This window comes from Lissotriton vulgaris, chromosome 4_1, assembly GCF_964263255.1.
Source record: "Lissotriton vulgaris chromosome 4_1, aLisVul1.2, whole genome shotgun sequence".
NCBI lineage: Eukaryota > Metazoa > Chordata > Amphibia > Caudata > Salamandridae > Lissotriton > Lissotriton vulgaris.
This window is the reverse complement of record NC_141691.1, coordinates 2,118,419,008-2,118,434,895: the sequence shown is the minus strand read 5'-3', so window position 1 is coordinate 2,118,434,895 and position 15,888 is coordinate 2,118,419,008. Positions and strand designations below refer to the sequence as shown.

General features: G+C 45.7%; 1 protein-coding gene across 1 annotated transcript in view; it reads left to right on the top strand.

Moving 5' to 3' along the window:
* The window catches only part of LOC147725159 (CD5 antigen-like), a 459,301-nt gene that overhangs the window by 312,212 nt on the left and 131,201 nt on the right, over positions 1–15,888 (top strand). Inside the window, exon 4 of the mRNA XM_086966547.1 lies at positions 1,645–1,965. Coding sequence (XP_086822673.1) covers positions 1,645–1,965 — 321 coding nt within the window. The remainder of the gene's footprint in view (positions 1–1,644; positions 1,966–15,888) is intronic.

Sequence of the window (15,888 nt, the reverse complement as noted above, 5' to 3'; positions counted from 1 at the left end):
GAAACTGTTCAACAGGTGAAGGAGAAACCCCTAAAACACTCCAATGAGGACCACAAGGTCCAAAACGCAAAGCAGTCAACTCCTGTGTACTTAGTTTTGTGTGGTTTGAAAAATCTGATCCAAAGTAGAAAGCCAAAAAAGTCTAGTCTCAATGCAAATGTTATTTTGTTCCCTTTTTATTCCAGAAACATCACAAAGTCCCGCAAACACATGTTTCTTCTTTGGGGTGTAAACCCTAGACTTCTTCAGGGCTAGAAATGACATAAACTGGACTCATAACATATGAGTGTATTTCGTAAAGCACATCACAATTGGTGCACACTGTGAAACCATGTGACCCAGAGATGTCACACCACAGCTTCAGGGTGCTAAGTGATAGATCTCCCACCTCGGTGGGAGATCTCATTCGGAAGAAAGTGGGAACTAAACATGAAGGTACTCCAGGGGTGTGGGCAAAAAGATTGGTGAATGGACGGCAAGGCCAAGTTAAAAAACAGGACATGGTATCATATACAGAGCGTTAAAGAGGATATGATAGCCTTACGCAGGTTTAATGTGGCACAGGGCTTTACAACGTAACGCATCTCCCTAGATGCGTCACATTGTAAATAAGTCGCAATGAGTAAATGTGTTGCAAGGTGCTTGTAAATCTGCCCTTTCGTGTACTTAAGGCAGACTCACACAAAATATGTCACTTAAATAATATTAACCAAAATGGCGACCATGTTTAAGAGCCTGCACAAGCAGTAAGGTGCTAATAAACAGCTGGTTCCTGTCCCAAGTTACATAAAAAGTAAAACATTTCAGGGATACCCCTTCTCATCTAAGGTGGGGCAACTTTTACTGATTTGGCATTCCCAGGGATAGAGTACAAACAAGGCCCCATATAAACTCTCCGTTGGGAGTGTAGATGTGAGCACTGAATATATGCTGAGAGGGTTGAATGAAGCACTGTGGCCATGTCAGCATGGAGGCATCCCCTGATCTGGTGGAGCTGCTGGCTGCCCAGTTCTCCCTGCCAGGCAGGCATGGAGATCTAGATAAGGTGGGTGGTTCACCTCATGTGATGGCAGAAAGGGGTCTCCACCATCTCAGCAGGGCTCTTACACCCCATTGCGCGAACATCACTCAACCCAACCTCTGAACCCTCATGAATCTGTCATTTCTGAGTTTATTTGAGGCCACCAGAAACACTCAATTTCACATTCTGAGCTGGATTTGAATTATTCACCTAGAACTACTGGCAGGTCTGATGAGGGAGAGAGGGAGGTGCTTTTCATAAACATGTTTTGTAGGGAGGTGATCAATCTGGGTGTTTATCAAGAAGAGTTCCCCCAAAAGGACACACATATTTTGTGCTTTCTATGGCTGTGTCAAGTATTGGTCACCAGGTCAGTCAACCGAGTCACCATAAACTATCCCAAATGTTAATATACTCATCCTGAAGTCAGCTGGCTAGCCTGAAAGAGTTCAGAGTTAATTATGAGCTTTTGAGTGTGATCTGGTAGCACACATGCCACAGTAGTCACAAAGAGATAACAATGGGGGCACATGGATATCCAAAAGATTTGATGGCAATTGTTCTCACTCATTGGATTCCTTTGCAATCAATCTAACCTGTTCCTTCTGGTCCTTTACTCACAGGGGGAGCTGATACTGTCCGGTTGGTGAATTCCGGGGACGCCTGCAGAGGGAGGGTGGAGATCAAACACGAGAATCGGTGGGGGACGGTCTGCGATAACAACTGGGACTTGAATGATGCTGAGGTGGTCTGTAGACAACTCAACTGTGGATCAGCATCCAGTGCGACAACAAGAAGTGAAGTATTTCGAAATGGCATCTTCCCAGTGTGGATGAGTGACGTCAGGTGCACAGGAACAGAAAAGTCTCTCTTCGATTGTCCACGCGCTTCCTGGGGATTCAACAGCTGCACGAGGAAGTGGGATGGTGGTGTGGAGTGCAGAGGTAAGAGAAGCCAACAGCAATTCTTCAACTCCATCGAAAAGTCACAAACTAATTAAAAAAGTATAGTTGGATTAATCAAAAAATGCACAAGTTATAACAACAATACATTACTATCAAAAACCATAAGAAAAATGAATGAAACAAGAAAATATTCATCCTACTTGATGCAGAAAAGTAATTTGGCAAACTGAATTGGATTTATTAGGAGCTGGAGAGTCTAGTGATGTCCTTCAGAGATTGCAAAGTCTTCGAAGGCAACAAAAGCAGAACGAGAACTAGTTTGTATGTTTGTTGTAGTTTGTAAACAAAACAAAAAGAGAACAAGTGCAACAACCCTATATGCAGATAACTTACATCTAGCATCAGACCCTGTCACTTCTGTCCCTTCAGTATGTGCAGGTTAAAAGGTAAAGACGTGTCCATCTCAAGGCACAACCAAGAGTTGGAACAAATTTGTTTTTTCTTTTCAAATTTAGATTATTTTTTTTATTCTATATCAAAAAGCAACAGCAGGCTCTAGGCATGTTTTTGATCCAATAACTCAATCAATGTCATGAGAAAGGATATATAAAGATGATGCTGAAGATATCATGGAAGAAAAAAGCGTTCATTCACAGAAAGTAACCAATACATGTGTTATTTCCACCATACTCTGTGTCAAGGAGGCTTTCCATGGGCATTGCAGTGTTTTTTCCCACGCATCACCCATAGATTTTTATTTAATTATGTAGACCCCGGGCAGCGCCAATACTTTAAAACTCCCCAGAGCAGGCACAATGAAGAGAAATATTTTTTGCATTCTGCAGCGCATATCGAAAGATGAAAACGCCTCTCAGAATTGGTTTTGTGCAGGGAGGTGCTGGGAGGCATATTGATCTTTCTATGTGTCCTGCATTCTGCAACACACATAAAAAGAGGGGGAGCACCCACGTAATGCCCAACGAATGCCAACTCAGGGCTGAGTAATACAATGCAGCGATTTGTGCTGTGTTTTACTTCTCCTGATTTTAGAAGCCACTCAGAGCCACACAAAGTGGCTTTGCATTGCTTTAACCTTTTCGTGGCGGTTGTAATTCCCCCATGGTGCGGGGGGCTGGGGGAGGAGCACTGCGCCACGGTGGTTGTGACGAGTCCAGCTCGGCATGAGTCACAGTGGCACTGTGGTCTTGACTAGCTGGACTCGTCACAACCCAGCCCACTGATTGATTCTCCCGCAGAGGCGGGGAATCAGCCACGTGTGGGTGGGCCTCGGCCTTTATGATGAGCCCAGCTCGTCATGAGCACAGCTCCACTGTGCCTCATGATGAGCTGGGCTCATCATAAGCAAGGAAGGGGTTAAAAAAACTGACTTAGAGGTTTGCGTCACCTATGTGCAAACACAAGGAGATTATGGACAGAGTGCTGACATTTTTCAGACACTCACCCCCAGTCACAGATCTCAGTTGAATCCATCATCATTCTTTAGCTCACTTTGTCACCCCAGTTCAGACACAGCTATGTGCAAATCAGTCTTGACCCATTGCCTCATGGGAACAGTCCAGCCCGAACTGCCAAGCCAGGTCCTCCCTGGACCGAAAACAAGCATCCTGTAAAGAATTTGGTCCATTTTTGTACTCCACCTGATGGTTCATGCAGAAGGCCTAAAATAATTTGTTTGTTCACAGGAAGCCAGTGCAGTGATGCAAGCAAGCAGTAGTAGGAATCTGTTTAAAAATTATACAAGCTGCAGATTCTGCAGTAGTTTAAGCCACACAATCTCTGTCTTAAGCCCTCCCCAGTACATGATTTTGTGGGGAACAGCAATTACAATGCGGGTTTCACCATGCATTGCTTTTACATCGCATGCATTACAACGCATGCAATGTTACAACTTGTGGTAAAACTACGCATACCATTACATCGCATGTGCTTTTACAACGCATGCGATATATAATGTGTAATGGCGGTGGCGGTGGCGGGGCGGCTATTCACGTTGTTGTGATGAAACTTAGGCTGTTTCCTCACAACGACGTGAAGCAAGCAGGAAGGAGGAAGCAGGATCCGAGTGCGATGCTGGATAGGAGAGAGGTAAGGGGGCTTGTGCATGGGGTGAGGGTTACTTTTGTAGGGTTTAGGGTAGTTTAAAAGTAGTGTGGTAATGTTTGTGTTGTGTGTGTTTTTTTAAAAACGTTTTAGTGTGTTGTGGTGTTGTCGTGTTTGTTTAGTGTAGTGTATTGGGGAGGGTAGTGTAGTGTTTATGTAGTTTAGTGATTTAGGTATTAGGGTAGTGTAGTGTTGTAGTGTTTGTTTATTGTAGCGTATTAGGGTTTAGGGTATTGTAGGGGTGGGAGTAGTGTGGGTAGCGTAGTAGTGTTTTAGGGTGTAGGGTGGTGTAGGGGTAGGAGTAGTGTGGGTAGCGTAGCAGTGGAGAAGTGTGGCTCAATGATTAGAGCGGCAGACCCTGATGCAGAGGTCTAGCCCGGGACCAGGGTTCAATTCCCTGCCTCGGTGGGTCTTGGGCTCAAAATTCCACGGACCTGATCATTCTCGCCTCGGTGCCTATTTCAATCATGGAGTCCCACTCTGCAACTCTGGGCAATAGCTTGCTTAATCTCCACAACGGCCCCCACAACGCTAAGGATGCCTGGCCTCAACCTTGGGGGTGCCCAGGTGTGGAGGCCTCACAGGGAAAGCCAGGATGAGTTCCACAGCGGTATTCATACAAGCGCCTTGAGACCCTTGCGGGTGAGTAGTGTGCTATACAAGTATCAATTTACATTTACATTTAGTGTTTTAGGGTTTAGGGTACTGTAGGGGTGGGAGTAGTGTGGGTAGCGTAGTAGTGTTTTAGGGTTTAGGGTAGTGTAGGGGTGGGAGTAGTGTGGGTAGTTTAGTAGTGTTTTAGGGTTTAGGGTAGTGTAGACATGGGAGTAGTGTGGGTAGCGTAGTAGTGTTTTAGGATTTAGGGTAATATAGGGGTGGGAGTAGTGTTGGTAGCGTAGTAGTGTTTTAGGGTTTATGGTAGTGTAGGGGTGGGAGTAGTGTGGGTAGCGTAGTAGTGTTTTAGGGTTTAGGTAAGTGTAAGGGTGGGAGTAGTGTGGGTAAGTAGTAGTGTTTTAGAGTGTAGGGTAGTGTAGGGGTGGGAGTAGTGTTGGTAGCGTAGTAGTGTTTTAGGGTTTAGGGTAGTGTGAGGGTGGGAGTAGGGTGGGTAGCGTAGTAGTGTTTTAGGGTTTAGGGTAGTGTAGGGGTGGGAGTAGTGTGGGTAGCGTAGTAGTGTTTTAGGGTTTAGGGTAGTGTAGAGGTGGGAGTAGTGTGGGTAGCGTAGTAGTGTTTTAGTGTTTAGGGTAGTGTAAGGTTGGAAGTACTGTGGGTAGTGTAGTAGTGGTTTAGGGTAGTGTAAGGTTAGGAGTAGTGTCGGTAGTGTAGTAGTGTGGCAGTGTTTTTGGGTTGGGGCAGTGTAGGGGTGGGAGTAGTCTGTTGTGTAGGTGTAGGGATAGGGATGCTACTTACCTTGCATACTTTTACCACAAGTATAGCTTTACCACGCATGCCTTTGCGTTGCAATGGCATGCGTGGTAAAAGCATACTAAAAGTATGTGATGTCATGACATGCGATGCGTACTAATACCCGCGTTGTATTGGCATGCGTGGTATTAGTATACGATGTGATGACATACATCCTTTTGTGGGAAACATCCTAATTTTTTCATTGCCATTTATAGTATCAAATTGAGGTCTGGGCTGTAATTTCTCACCTTCTAAAGGAAGGAATGGGAAAATTCTATTTAGAATTCTCAGATGAAAGGTGAAGGTGAAATCAACTATCCAGAATCAGAATTGCAAGGAAAGGGCCTCAATTAAGTAACCCCACAAATCCTCAACAACAGTTTTCAGAAAGGGGAAAAGGCCCCGATATGATGGCCACCAGGTGCCCGAGCGGACCAACTTATCATGACCCACAATCAGAACCTCTGTTTTCTTGGTGATCATTTTCAGTGAATTCATCCCCATCCAATATGTGGGGGTATATTGTTATCGACCCTCAAAATATCAAGGTCAGAAATATTGTGACAAAAATATCACGGCCAAAAATATCACAATCCTATACTTATATCTGTAAGTTCTAAAAGTTGGGGGGAAAAATATTGATTTCCTTAATATTGTTGTATTAAATATCGCTTTTTAAGTGTACATAAATATATATGTTTATAAAATAGTACATATTAAATATATAAAATAGTAATAATAATGAAAAAAAGGAGATTTAATATATATTTTAACAAATAAACTTACTTTAAAAAGAAAGATATGCCAAAGCCCGACTTTGAAACACTTCCAGGAATTTATTTCCAAATCTGCATACTCGTGACCTGACGTGTTTCTGCTGTTGAGCCTTTTTCACAGGTGAGTAACATTGCGACATTGCATGCAAGTGCTTCAGTTAAAAACGTCTTGTGACATTAAGTTACAGCACTGCATGTCCCAAGGTGCATCATTATCCTTCATCACATGTTGTCACTGCAGTTACATTTATATCTCAGCCGCATAGCGTCCATCATCCATCACTGCAGTTGCACTGTTTTGATACTTTGTGCAAAATACGCCTTGGAAAAAAAATGACTACGGGGCATATTACCAAGCAATAGCGATAATTATCGCTATTGCTTGGTTAGAGACAAAAATTTACCGCTGAGCTGCGGCGATTTTTACCGCAAATAAACCTTGGTATTACCAAGGTTTATCGTAAATGCGATAAAAATCGCCACAATGCATGAATATCGCTGAAAAGTCAGCGATATTCATGCATTACCGAGCTAATGCTCTTAGCCATGTTATCCACCTCCCATTGGATAACATGACTAAGAACTGCTCAGGGCAGGTGTTAGCTTTTGGAGATATTCGCGCTTAGCGCGAATATCTCCAAAATTGGTAATAGGAGATAGCGATGTTAGCGACTGTTTTCAGTCTCTAACATCTTGGCACGCCCACTTTGCGTGTCATTAGCGATAAATATCACTGACATGCAAAGTGGGGCCCAAGATGGTCGCTATCTCCTACTAGCTGTCGCTAACTGGTGTTAGCGACAGCTGGGTAATAGGGAGATAATTTTATCTCCGCTTTCTTGGCTTTTAAAGTAAAAAAAGCGGAGATAAACCCCCTTGATAATATGCCCCTACATGTCTGTAATCTGGAGCAGCAGCAATGTTTGATATGACTGGATCTCAAAATTATCCTTGAGAGGTGAATAACTCTCTCTTCTCCCTTTCTCACCTCAACTCCAGAAATACCAGGGAAATCCAAAGGTCAGGTGTGAGGCAAGCGGGTCATGCCCCAAAGTATCAGCAGCACTGTGTATATATATATTCAGATGAAAGACATGCAAAGCATGCCAACAAGGGATAAACAAAACTACATATTCAATCCCTTTTAGCCCAGTGGAAAATAAAATCAGCAAACTCCAGACATGTAAAACCGAGCATGTGATTAATGTATTGGTGTGTCCTTGTGGGCTACAATACATTAGAAGTACAAAGCTCCAAGCACATAAACATGCACTCCAGCACATTAGAGCTATTACAAACCAGGACAATACATACACGATGGCAAGACATTTCAATGAATACCACAGCTCAAGGAGTCAATAATTTAAATATTTCCTTATAGACTCTTTTCTCCCAGCAGAATAGGAGGAAATAGGAAGGCTAAGCTATGCAGAATTGAAACTAGGTATATCTATGAAATGGATTCCAAATACCTAGGGGGGCTGAACACAACAGAAGATTTGTACACATGTCTTTAGTAACACAAAAGTAGCAATCTACAGTGGTATACATAAGCCAGAAGGGCTTTTATGTTTTATATAAGATGTTTTATGTTATTTATACATTTAGATATTTAATACTAGCTGTACCCGGCCATGCGTTGCTGTGGCTCAGTCTGGTTAATTTGAAAAGAAAGCAAAGAGAAAGCGCCCGTTTCTGATACGTTTAATTTCACAATGCTTGTGGATATACAATATTTTTTGCAATACTGTGCGATTTCATCGATAATTATGACCGCATTCCTATCACTTCTTCAGTATGTTTTTGATAGCAAAGGCGAATATGGATCAACCCACCGGTTATCTACTTCGATGTCACCGTTTGGCATTTGTATGGTTGCTAATGTACCGCCATCTTCTGCTGATCTTCTACTGTATAAAGGATATCCATTGTTTCCTGTAACTGTGTTGGATAGTAATGCTAGAGGTTGTCGCTTAGAGCATTTTCCATCAATCATGCATGGTGAATTTGGATTCAGTGTACCACAAGGTCTATGTATCATATTTTTTGTCCCAACTTCATGCAAATCCTTCTCGACGTCGGCATCGGGTATTTCAGAGCATATTACATTGTCGATTTCGTTTGAAGTGATTTTGTTATAGAGCCAGATTAGTATATGTGCGTGTGGCAATCCTCTCTTTTGCCATTCCACTGAGTACATCCAGCAGCGTACAGACCAAAACACTTCTTGTTTTACCATGAAATCCATCAACGATTTCAGCATCTGTCTGAAAACACGTGCTGTAATGTCATGCCTATCCACCGGCGATTGCCAAGGAAGTAAGAGCTGTTGTATATCGTCCCAAGCTGGAGTGCATATGAATTTAATGAATAGGTCTGGACGCCCATAGTGACGTACATATGCAATTGCATCTTGAGCGTACTCATGCATATGACGTGGACTGCCTGTATATGAAGATGGCAAAATCGTTCCAGTGCCTTTTACCTGTCACAGGTGTAACATCTATATAATAGTATGCATATGAAAACACGCCTATTCAAATGCAATGTTTTGTAAAAATTTCAAAGCAATCGGTGAAGAACTTTCAGAGATTTGAGATTTTGAACAAACAAACATTTACATTTTTATTTATATAGATTTATACATATGAGACCTGTCCAATACTAGATAGCTGCAAAAAAGAAATTTAAAAGAAATCATGAATATATAGGATATAAGAAAGAAGATGTATCTTGAATGTGTACACATTTACCCATATATATAAAGTGAAATGATAGAATAGGGATCTTATGATATTTTAAACCATGATTCTGGCAGATCTGATGGTGTATTGATAATCACTATCTAGATGCGAATATCATAGGGGCGCGGAGAGCTACTGAACTTGGCGGACTTGGATTAGGAGTGCTCCGTAGCCTGAGCTCAACATCCTAGCAGAACGATCATCCTGACCTGTAATTACGGTATGAAAGTGCGGCGAGTGCGGTACAGCGGGTGTACGGGGCTCCGGTACATGCAACAGTGTCAGCCTTAATTGTTGGAGGCGGTGGGAGCGAGATCTGTGCAATGACCGCTGAGGGGGGAAAGGCCCAAGCATTACACAGCTGGGAGACAGAGCCACCTACATACCTCTCCGAGCCGTGCGGTGACCGGGATCTGCCTAGAGGTGGCTGCGGCGATCGCCCTCGGTGTGCGGACTGCCTTGTGCTCTGCTGCGCGGACTGCCGAGGACCTGGCCCCTGGTTCGCGAGAGACCCTGACACTGCACGATGTCAGAGGCTGGGGCGAGGCGTTGTGCTAAGACCGAGCGGGACCTGTGGGGTGAGTCTGGGCGGGGAGAACTCTGCTGCTACTGGCTGCTCCTGCTTGGGGAACTGGGTTGATGCACTGCGCCCCCTATCACATCCTGTGAATGGCCTGGATTGAAAGGCCGCCGGGACAGGGAGGTGCAGCGGGCTGTGGGCCACGGTGAGCAGGCCCTCCTCCCCAGACGCATTGAGCTGAGGAAGAAACTGTGAGGTTGATGGGACTGCCCTCTGCCTGCTGCCCCGAAAATGTGCTGCCTCTGACGGTACGTAAAACTGGCACCATTGTGTACTGTGTGAGAAGGGTGTAGGAGAGTAGGATCTGCTTCCTATGGTTACCCCCACTTTTTGCTCTGCTTCACTGTTTTTTCGACTTTAGTCTGACTGTGGCCCTGCTAATCAGGACCACAGCCTAGCAGTTCTCTCTCTAAATTGATACCATATACTTTAGGTGAATACCAGATTGGTTACTCGGCTACCCTTGTGAGTCCCAATATAGAGTACTTTAGGTACTAAGGACAAAGGTACACCAAGGGCCTACCAGGGGCTGAAGCATGTATTATGCCACCCCTGGGAAGCCTTCCAAAATGGCACCAGAGGTCTGCAATTGCAGCCTGGGTAAGGTGGTGTAATCACCCCTTACTTAGATATATTATATCTATATCTACCTATATATGGACATATATAAACCTATAAGTCACTTCTATGGCAAGCCTTAACAATCCTAGAGGCAGAGTGCTTGGTTTTGTGTGATAGGGTGCCCTAGCATGAGCTGAGCCCCTCTGCAGCTTTCGGAAATATCTCCCTATAGCTGTTCCATGACAACCATACCATATACTCTTTAGTGCATTATAATCCTCGTGGTTAATGCTAACTTTGGTTTGGCTTTATCAAAACATGTCGTGTTTGGTGTCAAACACTTTGGAATACTACCCCGCTGCCAGTTCTGATGGCGGGGGTAGGATTCCACCCTTCTAGAGCGAAAAGACAAGTACACACTGGTACACCCGGTTAAGGTTTAAAAGAGCCTCAGCATCACAAAATGGATGATGCTGCCACAGACACAAGTCTGACCTCCTGCTGCTGGACCAAACCCTGGCAGGGGGATCCCTGGACAATAGGTTTCCTGTCCAGGGAGGTGCCAGCACCTCCCCAGACAGGCTTTAGTGTATTGGGGCAGGGTTGGTTGCATTCAGTGAATGCTTTTCAGACACTGCCTGGGGCACACAAGGTGCTCCATGCATTTCCCATTTCAAACCGGTTGCTGGGGCACTCAGCATCTGTGACTCAAGAACTGGACTTCCCAACATCTCTGAAGCTGACCCTAACTCCCAGCAGAGCTGAGACCTGTAGCTGATACGAGAGACGTGGGACTGGAACTCCTGGACATCCTGCATCTTTGCAACTGCACCTACTTCCCGAAGTCTCCCAAAGTTGTGCATTGGGGTATTTGAAACCCCTGCCCGAGCACCTTTTGCAACGAAGTTCAGAGGCCTACACTCCACGAGTGTCCCGTGGGTGTGCTTCTTGCATTTCCGCTTGAGGCTCCTTTGCAATCTCTAGTCCGTTGGCTCGTGGGTCCCCACGAAGGACAATCTCTTGTTCTTTGGGTTTTCCTGGTTGCTCCAGATGTACCCTGACTCCCTTCCAAAGGTTGAGTCACCCAGACCTTGCTGGTCTGCACCAAAGCCATTCTTGTCATCTTGCGTGTATTGCTGTTGCCAAAACTTGTTGGGTCCAATCTGGTTACTGACACCTCAGCACTCGACATCCTTTGTGGTACAGCTCGAATCCAGCACCTGGTTGTTGTTGACACCTCCTGGTCCTCGTGGCTGAAGAGTCAAGCTTCACCTCCTCACCTGAAATCACCCGACATCGGCTGGCATCTTCCTGTCACCATCCTTGTCACTGGCATGTGACCCAGACTCTGTCCCCTCTGCTTTCAGGTTCTTCACATCTTAGATCCCCTCTTGGATACACCCGGATACTTTTCCTCTGGTCGCCTGCAGCACTTCTTTGCAGCTCTCCATTGGAATCGACGATGAAACCTGACACCAAAAGGCACCTATGCACCCGGCTTCCCTGGGGAGGTAACACGAGTACTCCGGTGCTCCTGTGGGTCTTGACTCTAGAAGTGTCTAAGTCTAAAAGGGTTTCCTCGCAGTTCACTCCTAAGTGACCTTAACTTGTAAATTTGTAACTTTTTCGTTTTCCATTAGAAGTCAATAGTGATTTGCGGCTGTGTTTTAGACACTGCACACGTTCCCCTTGGGTCTTCTGCATCCCTACCTTGGGTGGGTCCTGGTTGCCCCAGCATTTCTACAGGCCCTAGGCCTCACTTCTAACTCTCAGGTGGTTCTTATACCACTATTTTAGTATATGGTTGTGAGGCCCCTAGGGCAAAACGTATTCTGTGCAACTTATCGTATGCTAATTAAGTTCCTTGAATTGTACATTTACCTCTGACCTCATCAGCGTCCAGAGGGATTGTGTTTAGAATTAATACATAAATTTGATATATACCTTGTGTGGTGTACTTTCATTTGATCATTCAAGAGATTTTAGACTGGTAAAACAACTTGCTTAACTCACCACTAAGTCTTAGCCTGATGGCTGCTCTCCACTGCTACCACTAGGATAGTTTTCTATAGGGTTTACTTTACAACCTACCATCAATAAGGGTCACTTGGACTGGTGCAAGGTGCCCACTAGAATAGTGAACATCATAGGCCAGGCCAACTTCTCACAAAGGGCATACATTCCTTCTCTTGTGGATGGTGAATAGCTGTGAGGACTTTGTTTTCTACCAGGAATGCAGGCATCACGAGGGGGGGAAAGGAACTGTGTGAACACGTGGCTTCACCCTCCCCGCTCCACCTATGTTGACTTTGGCGTAACTGGCATAACAGAGGCTCCGTGACCGTGGCTACCGGTGTCGGTGCTTGAGCTCAGTGGTGCAGTCAACGGGGCCCATAGTGTTGGTGGTTGTGGGCAACAGGGAGGCCTGCACTGTGTGCTGCCTCCACGGTCTCTGCGACAGACTTTCCGGGATATTAGGAGCCTTCCATTCTGTGGTCACTGCCCTGCCTGGAACATGAGGTCGGAGCGGAGAGCCTGTTCACTGATATAGGTTATATCACACAACCTGTGTGTAGATGCCTAGCTGAACCTGCTTCTTCTAATTCCTGTGGGAGCCCTGCTGGATACTACTTACAGACTACAGGGGGACACCTGTATGACAGCAACACCTGTTCTGACCTATCGGACACCCAGATCCACTGTTCAGCTGGCTTGAGTTCGATACCCTGCAGTGGAGAGATGGGCCGTCAGCAGGGCAAACTCAAGAGGTAGCGGCCACTAACTCCCTGGAACTGGAAGATGGAGACGTGCCTACGAGCATGTAATCACTCAATACGATCCCCCCCACATGGGGCGTGGAGGTACAGGACAAACTAAGACTGAACGAGGTCAGAGAATCCAGGAGAGCTTTTGAGCATCAAATAGGCACCCTCACCACCGGTTTCACCCTCCTAAAAGCGGACCATAGTAAATTGGCTGACAAAGTGAAAGATCATGGCTCCATACTGGAAGACCTGGTAGCCCAGCACAAGGATCATGAGAATCAGCTCCAGTCCCTTCGGAAGCAGGTCACGGGGCTAAATGGACAGGGTCGAAGACGCAGAGGGAAGGGCATGATGCACCAACATTTGCATCATAGGCTGCCGGAACGCAGCAAAGGGGCTGAAGCGTCGACTTATATGGAGCACTGGTTCCAAAGGGCCTCTCTTTTTCGGTATTGAGAGGGCGCATCGGAACCCCACGTGAAGACTGAGAGTGGGAGCGCCGTCTGGACCCTTAATTGTGAAAATCCTCAACTATGGGGACTGTGATGTGCTGCTGCAAAAAGCACGTGAGACGACACAGATCCAGTTTTGAGAACTGCGAAGTATCACTCTATCCTGATTACACGCTTCTGGTACAACGGAGGTGCTCTGCCTTTCAAGATGTAAAGAGGAAACTACGCACTATGGACCTCAAATATGCCCGCCAGTTTGAAGATAATCCACAACCAAAATACCTACTTATTCGAAAGCCCGGAAGACGTCGAGGAATGGCTTGAAGTTATGGAACCTACGCAACTTTTGGGCCAGTCCCCTCCTAGACCACATAGACCTGGAAATGCGAGACACCGGCGGTCACAACATGTGACAGAGTCTAAGGACATGAAGCCCTTTCCTGACCCCACAAAGCAGCAAGCCAAGGCCAGTAAGGAAACGGCCCTGGTGGTGGTGAATCCCTTCAAGGACAGCTCCTCTCACAGAATGTCGGAATCATCGGACCACAGCACGGTCCGTTCTGACTCTGAAGTCAGCTTAAAACTTTTCCCTACCGTAACGCCTCAAACGGCTGATGGACTGCTGGGATAACAGCTTGTCTGCTATGGTTTCGCTGCTACAAATTGTTGTTGCTGTGCACACTGCTGGTGTGCTGATCCCCTGCACCCTGTATAGCCTTTTCATTGTTTATATCTCTGATATTATGATAAATATGATTTCTATATGATACGCTCGGGGGAGCCCCCCATGTTATGAGCTACGTTACATAATGGATATGGCTACCAGTCCCCACTTTGCAATTGCTACAGTTTATAGTTTACTGGCTTATTGTTCACTTTGTTTGTTCTGGCCTGTTTTTAGTTGTAGGCCTGACCTGGTATTCTGCTTAAGTTGGGGGATCTATGGCTCTGGCAGAATGATAGCGTTAGATCTCTCACGATTGTATGACAAACTACATAGTAGAAGATTCAGATGGTGGTATGGCACAACATACGCTAGCCAAATATACATTCATTACATGGAACATCCAGGGGTTAGGCTTTATACATAAGCGGCACAGGGTACACGCATTCCTATTACGCCGGGGGACACTGGTGGTCTTACTCCAGGAACTGCACTTAATTGAAGCAGAGGCTTCCAAAATGAGAAAGAAATGGAGAGGTCAAGTCATATTCACCAATTACTCTGCTTTTGCACGGGGTGACAAACTGGATAAGGGGTGGAGTGCCCTTTGTTGTATTGGACAAACAAATAGACATGCAGGGACGGTATATATTCCTGGGCGGTATGCTAGACGGAATACCGGTTGTCCTAGGGAACATTTTCGCTCCAAATTATGACCAATACAAATACTTCAGGAGTCAAAATTCAATACTGGCGGGATAGGAATCATATCCATGGCTCATAGGGGGCGACTGTAATGCAGTGATGGACGTCACCATGGACAGGTCACACCCTCTCCTGCGAGACGCGTCAGCTATCAAGCAGGCAGAAGCACTTAGCGAGTGGGTACAGGGCTGGTCCTTGGTCCCATGGCACAGGGAATATTCCTTCTTCTCCCCGGTACACCAGTTGCACACCAGGATAGATATGATTATGTATTCCGCGTCCATAGTGGACTAAATTACAGACACCACACACTTAGCAAAGACATTCTTAGACCATAACCCACTGAAGACGATTTTTAGCTGGGGCAGACAACCCTCCTCAGTCTTCACATGGCGACTATGGCCTCAAACGCTGCAGGATTCAGCGTTTTGCAGCGTGCTCTCCACAGCACTACAAAACTACTTTACAGAAAATCACAACACTGACTCCACAACAATGGTTGAGTGTCATACTATGAAGGCAGTTATTAGGGGTGCAGCAATTAGCGCTACAGTGGGAGCGAGACAGGAGGTACATAGAAAACTACAAGACACTGAGACAGATATGTCCCGAATAGAGCATGAGGAAACACAAGACCCTACGAAACAGGCACCGCTACAAGAGATACGCATCCAACATGCAGAACTGCTCGAGATGCTGAGGCTGAAAGGTTATAGGTCCTACACGCAAAGACATCATACGAAGGCCGATAAGTCAGGTACCCTCTTAGCCAAACTGATTAGAAGTGACCCTCCCACTACTGTTATTAACCTTGTTATGTTACTGGGGGATCGACTGCATCCACACAGTGCAAAATTAGTGATGCCTTTAGTGACTACTATGAAGAACTGTACAGGGCACCAGACTTTCTGGGGGAGTTTCCTATTGATGACATTCTCGTGGACCTACCGTACCCACAACCCCCAAAAAGCATGCAGAAGGATCTAGAGGGACCTATTACCGGGACAGAGATAAAAGTAGCCATTGGTGGACTCGCACGCAACAAAACCCCGGGCGGTATTGGCTGCCAGGGAAATTCTTTGCAACATAATCTGAGATATTAATACAGCGTTTGGAGGAGTTATATAGGAAATCGTTTGAGATGGGGTGCCTCCCTTACACCACCACACAGTGGCTGGTGGTGTTGTTGC